The sequence below is a fragment of the Capra hircus genome, chromosome 15 (assembly GCF_001704415.2).
Source record: "Capra hircus breed San Clemente chromosome 15, ASM170441v1, whole genome shotgun sequence".
Lineage (NCBI taxonomy): Eukaryota > Metazoa > Chordata > Mammalia > Artiodactyla > Bovidae > Capra > Capra hircus.
Window position 1 is genome coordinate 7711052 of NC_030822.1, and position 14771 is coordinate 7725822.

A 14771-nucleotide genomic window follows, 5' to 3' on the forward strand; every position below is an offset into this window, starting at 1 on the left:
TCAGGCAAGGCCTCTTGGGGCTTGAACTTTATTCTTGACAAGGAAAGATGGAAACTTGTTTCCCCTAACATACGCCCAAAGAAAGAGCCCCATCACTGGAAGAGGCAGGGCAGTGGCTGAGCAGTCACCTGTGCTCCAGGTGGCCGGCAGGGACAAGGGAACTTCAGAGTCCTATCATCTTAGGGCCTCCTTGTGGCTGCTGCCACCCTGGCTTCAGGAGGAAGAGGCTCAGACAATGAGCCAGGGGAAGGGCCTGAATTTTCAGGTCAGTAGGAAATCAGGCAGTTTATATGGAATTAAAACCAAAGGCTCTGAAAAAGGATGCTGCTGCCTAATCACTCAGTTGTGTCCGACTCTCTGTGACCCCATAGACTGTAGCCTGCCAGGCTCCTCTGACCATGGAATTTTCCAGGCAAGAATACTAAAGCAGATTGCCATTTTCTACTCCAGGGGATCTTCCTGGCCCAGGGATTGTATCCACGTCTCTTGCATCTCCGGCATTGGCAGGTATATTCTTTACCACTAGCACCTCCTGGAAGCCCTCTTAAAAAGGCTGCTGCTGCTGCTGCTGCTAAGTGGCTTCAGTCATGTCCGACTCTGTGCGACCCCATAGACGGCAGCCCACCAGGCTCCCCCTCCCTGGGATTCTCCAGGCAAGAACACTGGAGTGGGTTGCCGTTTCCTTCTCCAGTGCATGAAAGTGAAAAGTGAAAGTGAAGTCGCTCAGTCGTGTCTGACTCTTAGCGACCCCGTGGACTGCAGCCTACCAGGCTCCTCCGCCCATGGGATTTTCCAGGCAAGAGTACTGGAGTGGGTTGCCACTGCCGTCTCCCTTAAAAAGGCTAAATGAGCCATAAAGAAAGGCTTCACTTTCCAAGTCTGTACATGTAATTCCTTATTTTATATTATATATATTTGTTATATTTTAATGACAGCCGGGATTTTTATTTCTGTATTAAAAGGAAAAGTGGCTCTTATCCCATGTAGCCAAATATTGTGTAGACTGTGTTTCACAGGTAACTGTGAATATGGCCCCTGATGTGCTCAGTCACTCAGTCCTGTCTGACTCTTGGCAACCCCATGGATTATAGCCTCCCAGTCTCCTCTGTCCATGGAATTTTCCAGGCAAGAATACTGGAGTGGGTTGCCATTTCTTTCTCCAGGGAATCTTCCCAACCCAGGGATCGAACCCAAATGGGCTCTGAAGCCCAAAACTAAGATTTGAGAATCTGGATTTACCAAAAATAAAAATGGAAGAGGCAAGAAGAGTTTAGGGATGATTTTATACTGGGCTTTCCACTGAACCACCTTAAATAACAAACTCTGCTCCAGCCTATGAAATAACTCACGTCTAGAGCACTGCATTTAGGAGCTGGGCAACCCAGCTGGTCTCTGTCGCTGCCACTTTCATGGTTCTGGGTAAGTCGCTTGCCTCTGGGCTTATGCCCACATCTATAAAATAAATTTGGAGAAAATGATCACTCTTCAAAATTTAATGTGTTATGATTTGGAAATTGAGACTTCTCATGTGTATCCTTGGCCTCCAATCTCATGTGTAAAATGAACTAAACCCACATGCATGGGTACCTGCCTTCCCTGCCCTGGGCCAGGTTTCCTGACAGCCACTTGCTCTTCCAGACAGTATGTGACATTACCTGAGGATCTGCGTCATTCTCGTCTCATGTGCTTACTTGCTAATGGAGCCGGTGGTGATTTTTCCACACGAGAGTTTCTATTTTTTAGAGTCAACTGGAAGCAACACCATTTCAAGAGCTTAGAACCCTAGCATCTGTTCTCTCTACCATCCTGGGCGGATGCCTGGCAAAGGAAGAGCCATAGGATGTGGCTGTGGATGGATTTAGGGGGTGGGGCTTTTCTCAGTACCAGCCTTGGAGAACTGCCCCCTACACCCATCCCTCGTCTCCTAAAGAGGAGCCACCACAGGTAGTCCCTGGCAGGGCCCTCAGCATCATCCTGAAGCCAGAGATGGAGGCAGGTGCCTACCTGGGAGGAGGTGGGAAGAAGCCAGACTTAGGACGGGAAGTCAGACTTTGTTATAGAAAGCAGTCTAGTAGTGGTGGCTCATCCTCAACCGGGTAAAGTCTCTTCTCAAGGCAGAGTGGCTGGAGCCTGGCTTCCCATCCCAGTTTCCCAACGTTCTTCCTTGGTGTCTCAGGACAAGTGGATGATGGCAGAATCCTGTTTTAGAAACACAGGGATTCAAACCAGGAACAAGCCAGGAGAAACCTGGTTTTCCCCACCAAAAGCAAACCAACTCTCTTTGTGGTCTCTGCCCTCAAGGGTCAGGTGAATTGAGCTCTCAACCAGAAGATGGTGCCCTGAAGTCCTCTCTCCAGGCTGAGAAGGAAAGGAGGGTCAAGGCAGAGGTTGCCACTCCAGCTCTGAGATAGGTATTGGTGGCTCTGTATTGAAAAGTAACAGGCACTCCCTCAGCCAGGCTAGGCCCTGGAATTCTAGGTGAAAAAAGGGAAACCTAGGCTTCTTAGCATCTACTTCACCCTGATGTGAGAGGTAACAGTAATGACGATAATGATCCTGCTCATCATGTTCTAAGTTTCTGCTCTGTGCTGAGCCCAGAAGATGCAGACTCAGATACGTGACTTGTCCAAGGTCTCGCAGCTTGTAAGAGGCCGAGGGGGAAATTTGAAGCTGGTACCACTCAAAACTGTGACAATCCTAGACAGCATATTAAAAAGCAGAGACATCACTTTGCCGACAAAGTTCTATATAGTCAAAGCTATAGTTTTCTCAGTAGTCAGGTATGAATGTGACAGTTGGACCATAACGAAGGCCGAGGGCTAAAGAACTGAAGCTTTTGAATTATGGTGTTGATGACTCTTGAGAGTCCCTTGGACTGCAAGGAGATCCAACCAGTCAGTTAATCCTAAAGGAAATCAACCCTGAATATTCATTGGAAGGACTGATGGTGAAGTTGAAGCTCCAATCTTTTGGCCATCTGATGTGAAGAGCCAGCTCATTGCAAGAGACCTTGACTCTGGGACAGATTGAGGGCAAAAAGAGAAGGGGGCGACAGAGGATAAGATTGTTGGGTAGCATCACTGACTCAATGGACATGGATCTGAACAAACTCTGGGAGACTGAAAAGGACAGGGAAGCCTGGCATGCTGCAGTCCAAGGGGTCATAAAGAATCAGACATGACTTAGAGCTGAACAACACTGCTCTAACCCTGAAGTCCAGGCTGTGGTTTATAGCCCGTGAGCAGAGTCTTTACTGGAAAGGCAACAGATGCATAGGCAGTTGTTTAAAAAGGCTATCTGAAACCACGAACACAGACAGTTGCCATGCTGGAAGGGACTGGAAAGATTCTCTTCCCTAAGAAGACCTGGGAGCACCTGCCCGAGGGCCATGAGACACTGTCCAAAGGACAAGTGCAAGTTGGGGTGGAAGAAACTCAAGTAAGCGCCTCAGGCGCCACCTCAGCTCTGTAGAGAAAGGGCTGGGTTGGGGCCAGAAGTTGCCAGCGGTCAGGTGCAGGGGTCCCCTAGTCAAGTGAGGAAACTGAGAGAGAGACAGGCAAAGTGGAGGCATCTGAGGTCTCTACTGTGACAAACACAGCATTGCTGGGACTGCACTTTCATCAGGCGAGTGAAAGTTACACTCATTCATTCATCCCTTCAATAAACACGGATTCGATTCAGTTCAGTTGCTCAGTCATATCCAGCTCTTTGCGACCCCATGAACTGCAGCACGCCAGGCTTCCCTGTCAATCACTAACTCCCGGAGCTTGCTCATACTCATGTCCATTGAGTCGGTGATGCCATCTCATCCTCTGTCGTCCCCTTCTCCTCCTGCCTTCAATCTTTCCCAGCATCAGGGTCTTTCCCAATGAGTCAGTTCTTCGCATCAGGTGGCCAAAGTATTGGAGCTTCTGAACACTGATTAGGTGCCTATTATGTGAGGATGTGATAGCAACCGCACACAGTGGCATTAAAAAGCCTCTACTGTGGACTTCATGGTCTAAAGGAGGAAGACCAGACACAGAATACACACACAGGCACACACATGTCAGTTATATAGCTGAAAACTGGAGATAAGATCCGTGAATGAAAACATCAGGAGGAAAGATGAATAATGCCTCAAGGGTGGCTATTTAGAGGGTGTGATCAGGAAAGACCCCCTGAAAAGGAGACATTTTATCTGACACTTAAAAGAAGAAAAGAGCTCAGCCAGGCAACCGTCCTGGGGAAAACCATCTCAGACAGGGGGCACACTGAGCTGGGAAGTCCTGCAATGGAATGGAGCTCTGTGAGCTTGGGGCAACAGAGAGGAGGCCAGGGAGCACGGGCCGAGAAGGAACCAGGAGGCTAGGAGGCTGGCAGGGGCTGGACCACGCAGACTGATGGGTTGTGGTCAGGACTTTGGGATGGGAGCGATGGGAAACCTTTAGAGGGTCCTGAACTGGGAAGCCACCATGACTGGGTCTGTGTTTTCAAAGGGTCACTGTAGAAACTCACATAGCAATGGGTCTTCAGGCCAGTTCCCTGAGTCTTCTCTCTGGGGTGAACTCACCTTGTCTTTTGAACCTTGGAGAGGGAAGCTGGGGGCAGCTGTGGAGAGGGAGGAGCGGAAGTGGACTGGGCCTCCCCTCTTGCCACATCCTCCAAGCCTTGCTTTGGGGAGACCCAGCTCAGGGCCAATGGAAGATTTATCTTTCCCTTGCCTCCCAGCTGCAAGTGTAGGTCAGATCCAATGGCCAGCAGTGGGGCGGGGCCGACCCCAGTTCACCTGGGCTGATTAGATGTGGACAGCTGTACCCGTTTGCTCTTTCTGCCCTGGGAAAAGAAGAGAAGCGAACATTCTGCGGAGACTGTGGAATGGCCTTCACGACAGGAAGCTCTGAGTCACCGAGGGGCTGGAGGGATGATGGCAGGCACTGAGCAGGTAGAGGTTCAGAAAAGAGGAGAGGGATGGCCCGTGATCGGAAGCTGGGCTGGAGCGGAAAGGAGCTGAGAGGAGGGCTCAGCACCCGGGAGGAAACACTACGAACACTTTTCTACGTTTTTCTCCAATGTATGCCCATCTTTCTAAGACAATTTGGGCCAAACATCACTTATCACCCACCCCCGTACCAGTGCCATTAGCAAACTGTTGGGAAGGACCCTCCCTGGGGAAGAAGTTTGCCAGTGGAGAATCATGCAGGTAGTTGGATGGAGAATTAGAACACTGTTCATCCAAGATCCCCTGCAGGAGGGCATGGCAACCCATTCCAGTATTCTTGCCTGGAGAATCCCATGGACAGAGGAGTTTGGCAGACTGCAGCAGTCCCTAGGGTCACACAGAATCAGACACGACTTTGCCTGCCCGCCTGCCTGTCTCATCTGCAATAGCTCTGAGAATTTTGTGGGGTAAATGTGTGTGGGGGCGAGAGATTTATTTTAAACGGTTTTGGTGACACCTCTTTTTGGCCAGACGGGTGGGTGAGGTGTGTAGGTTACCAGCTGGAAGTGGCCTTGAATAGTGGAAAAGTAAGAACAGCAGGAATAGGACTTAGAAGGCCTCTTCCAGTTGCTTCTGACCAGGGAGCAGGCAGGCAATCTCACCTGACACCCAAGCATGGGACTCACTCTGAATCACCCTGGGCACGGGGTGGGAGAAAGACAAGAAGGCAGAGATCCGACCTCGGTGAGTAAATTTAAATGCTTTTATTAACAATCTTCTTACATTACAAGGATAATATGACAAAAGGAAAGTTTCTGCGTACATATTATGATAAACCAACATAGCTCTATTTGTATCCAGTGTCCTAGGCCCCGTCACACAGGTACTATAAAGCGTAGTCTGCAAAATAATAACATCGAGGGTTTTTTTTTTTTTTAAGAAAGAAAGTATTAACATATTAATATGTATGTGATAATAGACTCCTAGGTATTTCCCCCCACCCCCACTTTATTTTCCTCTGTGATTGAAATGAAACGGTTCAGCAGCGTGGGGGTGGAGAGGAGGAGAGAGATGACGGGGCTGAAAGAGACGGAATCAGACTGCTGGCTCTTCCAGAGAGACAAAAGTGAAGAAACTGAGGGTGCCCCGAGGGCAGCCTGGCCCTTGTCTTTTGGGGAGCAGTGTAGTGACCGGCCGTCCTCCTCTGGACGGAGGGCCCGGCGCCCTTGATGCCCCGAGGATGCTCTCTCTCTGAGGTACAGTGCATTGTGGGATTGCTACCCGAGGATGCCCATCCCCTGGCCACGGGTCTGACCCCCCGCAGCGGGAGGAAGGCTCGGGCCGGGCCTGGCCTCTCTTGAGCCAGGCACTGGAGGGTGTTCGGAGACCCGGTTGGCAGCTAGCGGTGGCTCAAGGAGACCAGGGTGGACGTGGAGTGGGAAGAGGTGGGCATTGGCAGAACAGATACCCCCCACCCCAGACTGCAGGTATGGGGGGCTCTGCTGGAGACTGAGGTACCTTGGTAAATGGTATGGAAGTGTAGGACGGAGGTCAAAGGAGGCTCGGAGACGAGCCCAAAAGGCAGAGGCTGGCCTAGAGGGCAGAGGGTGTGGCCGCCCTCTATCTCCCATCCTCTGTGGCCCCATCGGCCCCTCCTCCTCTACCTCCCCGGCGGGGAAAGAAACAATCTTGAGAGAAACCTGGAAGTGAAACGGATTTCTGATCCCGTCAGGGCTGCATAGGCCCTTCGTCACGCAGCCGGTGGCACCAGTGCCCCCTCGGGCCCCCAGAAGTCCCGGCCATCCAGGAGCAGGGGCTGGGCCAAGCCAAGGGAGGCGCCCTCCCCGGCGGAAGTGGATGAGCTTGGATGAGCTTGGGGCATCTGGCTCAGCCTCTGCCTCGAGTCACAGAATCAGAACAGTGTACGTGAACTAGACCTGCCTGTTAACGGCGGCGCAGGTGGGGCCAGGGGGTCACTGGGCACAGGAGAGGGTGGGGGGCGCTGTCCTGAGTGCAGCCAGCAGCAGCAGCTGTGCAAAGTGGGCTGGGCCAAAGCCCCGCTTCTGAACTTGAGTTGCCACTGAATTTATGAGTGTGCAGATATGTCTCTCTCACCCTTTCCCATTAGTTGACACCCCCCCCACCCCACCCACCCCCACCCTAGCCGGAAAGCCTCTGGATGGTGGGCAGCGCTGACTGGTGATGCTGCCCTGGCAGGCAATGAAAGAGTGGGTGAGGGAGGCCAGGACGGCTGTACTTCAGAGGTTTGGCCTCCAGGGCGGGGGTGGGGGGCAGCAAAAAGCATCTAAAGTGGGGAGGTGGGGGTGGCGGCATCTCTCCTGGACCCGTCTCGGCCCCATTGGCAGCTTTCCTATCGCTACCAGCGCTGCTCGTTCTTGTTGGGGAGTGGGTATTGGGGGAAATTGTGCAGGGTCCCTCTCCCAGGGGGTCAGAGGCCACATCCTACTGCTGGGCAGCAGGGACCACCCAAGCGGAGGCTTGTTGGGGGGCAAAGGGGACGTTTCTGGAGGGAGCCCAGGGGGTGAGGATCTCCTTTCAACCTCAGACTAAGCCTGCGTGTGGAAAAGGAGAGAAAAGTGCACGGGAGAGGGCCGGGGCCTGGCTACTCTCCTCTCCAACACTCCGGGTAAGAGGCCCCATTCCCAGCAAACCCCGCCTGCTCAGCTGCCCCGGGTGCCCCTGCAAAGGCTCCATGTCCTCCGTCTTCTCACAACACAGCGACAGGCTTTCCCGCTGCTCTCCCAGCTCTCTATAGACTCTATTTTTTATATCTATTTAAAACATAGAAATGTATAAATATATAGGATATTATTTATAGATATATAGACGTGATTTCATCTCTTACTCTGTGTGTATACGCACTGCATATGTCCATATGTACAATATATAAGTGTAGCATTTGTGTTATACACTGCACATACCCCTGCTTCCATGCACTCTCCTAGGGAGACTGGATTGCATAGGTATTTCCAGGGCGATACCACTTGAAGGGATGGGGTGAGGGTAGGGAGGGCCAGATGTAAGAGGAGGGCCGTACCATTTTTCCTCCCGAAAGGGCACTTTTTCTCCCTCTGGCTAACACACAAAGATCACCTCAAAGGTTTCTTAAAATATTACAGCTCCAGACACTCAGCTAAAGCACCTTGTCCACAGAGAGCAGAGAGGCCTTCCTCCAAGCAGGAGAAGGGCCCCTGCGGATCTCTGGACATAATCTTCCCTCCTCAAGACTGGAGAAGGAAGCCAGCCCAGAAGCCATGAGCCAGCCCCACCTCCCCTGGGGAGGCTGGCGGCGGAAATGGGGCTGTCCCAAGCTCACCTGCCTTGTGAACATGCCTTTCTCATCTAAGGAGGACTGGCCTCCCTGCTTTGGCTGTCCCAGGCTGGCCTGCTGCTTGAAAGGGCGAGAGGGGATGAGGGCCAGAGCCTTCTGTCCAAACTGGGTGTAGGGACCAAGAAAGAACATGAATTCTACTTGGAAATCAGACCGGAAGCCACAACGAGCTCTAGATACAGAATTCCTGTGCCTACAGGTGAGAAAACAGAGGGGAAGGAATCGAGAAGTTCTATTTCAACCCCCAAGCCACTTTCTGGACCCCACGAGGCTCCAGGTAAATAGTCAAAATAGCGCCCACTCCACAGCCCAGGCTGGGCCAAGTCTGGTCCACTTCAGCCTCTGCAATCATTTTCAGCACTCGACACACTTTTGCCTATTTTTTCCTTCTTGGCAACACTTCAAAACAAATGGAAAATATTTAAACACCGCCTTAAATAATTACAAGGTCCATTCTCCAAGTCAAAGGGGCAACATAAGCAAGTCAAGGAGAGGGGCCTCAGCAAGACAACTCAACAGGGAAACACTAGGTGGGAGCCAGGGTGGAGACCTCCAACCGCCCTAGATTCAGGGCTCAGCGCTGAATGCAACTAACCAGGGATCCAGGAGATAGAGCCTCCACTCATCCTTCAGTGAGGATGAGGAAATGAGGGTCTGCCCAGCACTAGATGTGCCCAGCGGCCATCCAAGGAGAAAGAAACAAACAAACAAAAAAATAGCTGGTGTTGTGGATGCCCAGATTGTAACACCCAACCAGGCAGGTGAAACTTGAAAATTGGCAAGTGGCAAGAGTTGCAGACAGGGCTGGGTTGCCTCATATTTCACAGACAAGATGGCAAAGGGTCTTTTTGTTTTTTCCCTCCATTGAGAAAAAGCAGACCATTTTTAATTACAAGGGTTTCTGGCTCCCAAGCTCTGTGATGTATCTGCTTGGCACCATCGGCGGCAAACCTGATCTCATTTCCCACCCACTCCGTGAACCGAAGAAAATCACTAATTGGTTAACTCAATGAGGACAAGCTTGACTCCAGAGACACGAACATTTTTTTTTTCTAAGTCAATGGTTGTCACTCCTAAGCCAGGGGTTGAATTTAAGGGCTCTGTCTCTTGTCTATCAACATGCAAGGATCACCTGGCCACAGCTTTTTATACTCATCGGTGAGAGGTTAGACTGCCCAAGCAGGTGGGCAGACCCCAAGAGTCCCCACACCCTAGGAGTCCTTCTCAGAGGCAGAAAGTGGAAACGCCTGGGGTGAAAACCACGGGTAATTGCCACACAGCATTCACAGGATAGAAACACTGGAAATTCTGAGCGTAAAGACTCTGTGTCAATTGTAGTGGTGTGTCACCCAAATTGCTCCCTGTCCCCAGGCAAAGTGGCTTTCAGACTGCCATGAGCACCTGGAGTTTTTGAGATGCCTTCCCAAACTTCGGGAACCTCCAGAGAGCCCATCCTCTCCGAGGTCTGGAGCCTGGGTGGCCGGCTCCCGCTCCTCTGAAATGATATGGTAGACACTGGCATTGGCCCAAAGGATTCTTTCCCCTCTGGATAAAAACTGGAGCTAATTTTGGCCATGGCCTCCTGAGAGCAAACGGTTGTGGCCCTGCCACAGTACTCAGGCAGTCATCAGCGAGTCTTTCCTCCTGGTTTTCAGATGAGTGGTGGTCTAGGGGATGACTCCCTGTCTGCTGATGTTGTGGGTGGGGAGGCGCAGGGGTGCGCAGGGGGAGGCATAAGGCATCTGTTGGCTAGAAGAAAGGACCTCGACTACTGTTTCTGACCCCTATGGAGGCCCACCCTGCCAGTCATCTCTGCTCCCCCTCGACCCATCTCGGTCTGTGTGATGTCCAGAGGGAGCTCTCCCACAGACCTGGTGGATTGGGTGCACGGTGGAGAGGAAGTTGAGGAGAGAAAGGTGGACCCTTGTGCTTTGCACTTGACCACAGATACTGACCCTGATCGGACAAGGGGGATGGCAGGAGAAGACATCGGCTTAAAGTGACGTGCATGAGGTTGGGAATTTCAAAGCTGGCGAAAGGGCTTTGGGTCTTTCCTTGCAGGTTCCTGCTAACTCTCTCCTAGTTCAGAGGAGGGTGGGAAAGCGTGTGAGACTGGGGAGCGGGGATGAGGGGTGAATGTCACCAGGCAGGGGTGCATTGATTTGTTGAAGAAGGCAGCATATGAGGCCTGGCAGTGGGACAGTCGGAGAAAACCAGTTGGTTTTGTTTTGTTTTGTTTTAACATGCTACATCACTGTTGAAAACAAAAAAAGTTTCAAAAATAATATATAATATATATAATATATTTATATAATGAAAAGCTATTGACTAGCAGCAATGATTCTAAAGTTATCATAGCACCAAGACCATGGGGGTGGGGGGAGGGGGTCTGTGGGGGGTGAAGGTCTGGCGGGACAAGGAAGAAGGGGTGATGTGTTCAGTGTCGCTGACAGTTCCACTCCGGCTCTCATCGGCGGCACGAGGCCTCAGAGACAAGATAAACCAAGAAGGGAGGAAACCACCACAGTCTTCTAATGTCTGAGCCGAGCAGGTTGGGGACACCGAGGCCTTGCCTGTGGCCAGATCATCCCATCCTTTGCCCACCCTCTGCCAAATGAGAGGGGTGGCTCCTATAGACAGACTATAGACAATGCAGGTCTTCCTCCCTTCCCCCAAATATAACCTGCATCCACAACGTAGGACCTCTGCAGATCAGATATGCACACATCAGATGTGGGAACACGGACAGAAGTTTTTAACAGCTCACGCACATTTGTTTAAAAAAAACTCCCCTGCGAGGTATACTGGTAATTAAATGAACAAAAGAGCATTGATCAAGACTCCTCTAGATGAAACCACTACTTGCCTCAGGGAGTAGGCAAGTGGCTATTTCTAAAGCTTATATCTCAGCTGTGTGTATGTGTGTGTGTGTGTGTGTGTAGGCTGATGCCTCGAGAGTCCCGTCTGACTTCTTGTTTATTCCTTTCTTTGAGGACATCTCTACCCTGTTCAAAAAAGGAAGCGTCTGCAGGCATAGACGCATTCCCCACTTTTCCACTACCTTCCTGCCAGGCTGCAGGGCTTGTCATCAGCCTTATTGCAAAAGAAGAATCCAATCTCTAGAGACTCTCATCAGAGTTATGCATAACCCAGGGCACAACTTGCATTGACATCTCCTGCCACTGAACTCTAGCAGGCATTTCTCGATTATTAAAGGAAAAAATAATATACCCCCAAACACATTATACGATTATAAAGACAGAGTATAAATAATTCATGAAAATTGAATACATACTTTTCATTTTACGTGTGTTTAGCCAAAAATCATTGCTGTACTGGGGTCTGGACTTCTTGGCTCTGCATTTCCCCCACATTCCCTGGATCTGAATGGAATTCTGTTATGGTCTCCCACACCAGGTGAAAAATAGGAATGCAAAGGGCTCACGTCCTCCCTTTTCCCCAGGATTTCAAGCTCCGTTGTGAGGCGGTTTTGCCTTCAGTATAACAGGTAAAATATTTAGGATCCAGGGGACTGGAAGGAGGGACTCAACAGCCCAGGGACGGGAGAGGTGACACAGGTGGGGACTGGCAGGTGTCACAGTCTGACCGACACTTCTGATTCAGAGACAGTGAAGGAACGCTCATCAGGGAATGAATGAAAACCTCTCAAGCCGGGCGGGAGGGGGAAAAAGTCGAACACCCTGATCCGGATACCCAGCTCACCCTATCCAAAGATCAGAGGTCTGATTCTGCCGGACCAGCATGTCAGCCAAGAGGCCAAGAGATCCCCCTCGTAAAACCAAACAAGGAAAAAAAAAAAAAAAAAAAGGCAAGAACATACACCCAAACCCAAACCCCTCAACTCCCAAACAAGAACATAAACAAAATGAGCTACCTAAAGGCGATGACTGACCCGTCATTTTAGCTTATGCGAGTTGGTTGACAGTCAGGTGGGAGCCTGTGTAGCCCCAGCACATGCTTCTGTGAGTGAAAATGAGTTTCCACGTGTGTTACAGCTGCCAAATTTTGTAGACAAGAGTCAGTTTCCGACATTATTCCAATCTGAAAACTCCCAGTAGCTTCTGGTGGACGTGTCACCTTGGTTTTTAAAATTTTTTTCAGTGTGGGTTTTTATAGATATATATAATATAATATATATTTATATAATATATCAAAGCTTATGAGTATAGATTAAAAAAATATTCAACAGCTTAGTGAACTCTGCAACGCCAGCTTCCTAAATATCCGGATAAAACTCTGACCCGTGGTCCGCGGTCTGCAGCACCGGCTTCTGCTCCAGGGCAGACATCCTGCTGAGGACCTCGGCGGACAGTGCGTAGCTGTTGCCAGACTTCTCCTCGAACCAGCTGTCCAGAGCTCGCTTGGCATCGAAGTTGGCGATGGGAGGGCCGTTGACAGCAATGGTCAACAGGTCGCTGAGTTGCTCCAGAGTCAGGCGGGAGCGGTGGTTTTTGCGAACTCGCTGCAGGGCGTTTCGGCCTTTCTCGCAGCAAGCGGTGGAGGTGGGGAGGACTTTGAGGACCTGGATGATCTTGTTCAAGAGCGGAAACCGCTGCTTGTATTTGGAAATGTGGCCGATCAGGTCTTTGAAGCCGTTTTTGGTATAGTAATCAGCCTTGAGTTCCCGCCACTCCATCAGCAGACTCCCCCGGGGGTCCAGCCCTTCCCTGCAGACATCCCGGGAGAAGGTAGGGATGGCCTCCAGGTGGTCAAAGATCTGAACCATGTCCTCCTTGCCATAGCTCAGGAGCTCGTCGCTGTTCCGGGGCCAGGTGGCCAGGTCGAACACCTGGCAGGCCTTCACAAAGATCCGGCTGCGGGAATCGAACCTCTGAGCTAGGATCACTTGGGTCTTCTGGCAGATCTTCTCCCGGATGGACTGGAACTTGGCTTCAGCCACCCTGAGGTTCTTCATGGCGATCCCATTGAAGCTCTCCCGGAAATTCTCCTCGAACTCCTGCAGGTATTCCCCGGGGGAGTCGGCCAGCCGGCTGATCTCCTGGATGGCCTCCTCGATCTTGTCGTCCACCTGGGACACCAGGAGGTATTCGCCCTGGAAGACGTAGGCCAGGCGCGAGAGCACGGCGATCACATCCAGAAGGAAGTAGATGAGCTTGATGGACTGGTAGTCCATGAGGAACTGCAGCAGAGCCAGGGCGATGGCCGAGGCGTCCGCCCGCTGGGTCTGGCTGCTGACGTCCTTGAGGTGGGCGACCACCTCCAGGTAGTCCTTGATGAGGGCATTGAGGACGTTCTGCTCACCAATGATCCACCGCACGGCCCGGATGTCCCCCAGGAACTCGGTCTCCTCGCACAGCGTGGACGCCGTGGACCGCAGCTCGCACATGAGGCGTGGCGAATAGCGGTAGAAACTGAGCAGCTGCTTCAGGTTGTTCTCCAGCTCCTCCAGGCAGGGGAGCTCCTTCCCGCTGATGGCGTCCAAGATCTCTAAATGGGGCCGGTGCACCATGAAGGGCAGGCACAGCAGCCAGGGCAGCGTCTTTCGGATCGTCATGAACATGCTGGCCCGTAGGCTCGCTGTGACGTTGGCCCCGTCTATGCCCAAGCCCACGGTGGGCTTCTCGTCCTGCAAGCGGATGCCCAAGGCGGAAAAGGCCCGGTCCAGCGCCTGCAGATAGCTCTCTGTGCTGGAGAACCCCAGCTCCTGCAGGGACAGGAACTCCGTGGCTGGGGGCCCGTCGCTGCTGGTGTACTGGACGTAGACCGCCACCGTGTCAGCCAGCAGGTCATCGCTCTGCCCGTCCAAGATGATGCTGAGGCATGGCGACTGGCGGATGCGCTCCACCAGGTCTTCGCGCAGCGCTCGGGCGATGTGATGGATGAGGATCTGGCAGTCTCCCTCGTTCATGTACTGGTCCACCACCTTGAGCTCGCACTTCCGCAGCAGCTCGGCCAGCGGCCGGAAGTCCAGGTAGGGCCGGCCCTCCAGGGCCAGGTGGTAGGCGGTGTTGAAGAGCAGCGTCATGTTTCGACACATCTCCTCCGTCTTCTCGGGGTGCATGCGGAGCTTGTAGAGCTGCAGGCACTTCTTGTGCAGGTTGCTCTGGCTGTGCAGCTTGATGGTGTGGATCTTGAACTGCTTGGAGCCGATGATGAAGGCGGAGGTGCGCGAGGACTGCACCGTGTACTGGCGGCAGACGTGGCACCACATCTCGTTGAGGGTCGGGGAGTACCGCAGGAACCAGAACTTCTTCAGCCACTCCTGCTTGAAGCGCCTGATCCGGCGCCCGGCGGCCGAGGACATCTTGGAGGGCTCGTCGGTGGCCATCATAATATCGTTGGAGACGGACTCGTCCGCGGAATCGACCTCCTGGTCGTCGTCCTCCATGATGGCCGGGCCGGAGACCATGCTCTCTGAGGCTGGAAGACAAATGGGAAAGGAACCCGTTACATCTGCTGGGATGTAACAAACAAACAAACACATAGATGTTTCCAAAATGAAGGAAATAGGTCCAG

The 14771-nt window shown here is 52.0% G+C and overlaps 1 protein-coding gene across 3 annotated transcripts in view; it reads right to left on the reverse strand.

Moving 5' to 3' along the window:
* LOC102190340 (zinc finger protein 862) overlaps positions 10658–14771 on the reverse strand; it is an 86455-nt gene continuing 82341 nt past the window's right edge. For all 3 annotated transcript variants that reach the window (XM_018059201.1, XM_018059202.1, XM_018059200.1), the window contains one exon: positions 10658–14675. In XM_018059201.1, the coding sequence (XP_017914690.1) occupies positions 12511–14675 (2165 nt within the window). In that variant the 3' untranslated portion in view covers positions 10658–12510. The remainder of the gene's footprint in view (positions 14676–14771) is intronic.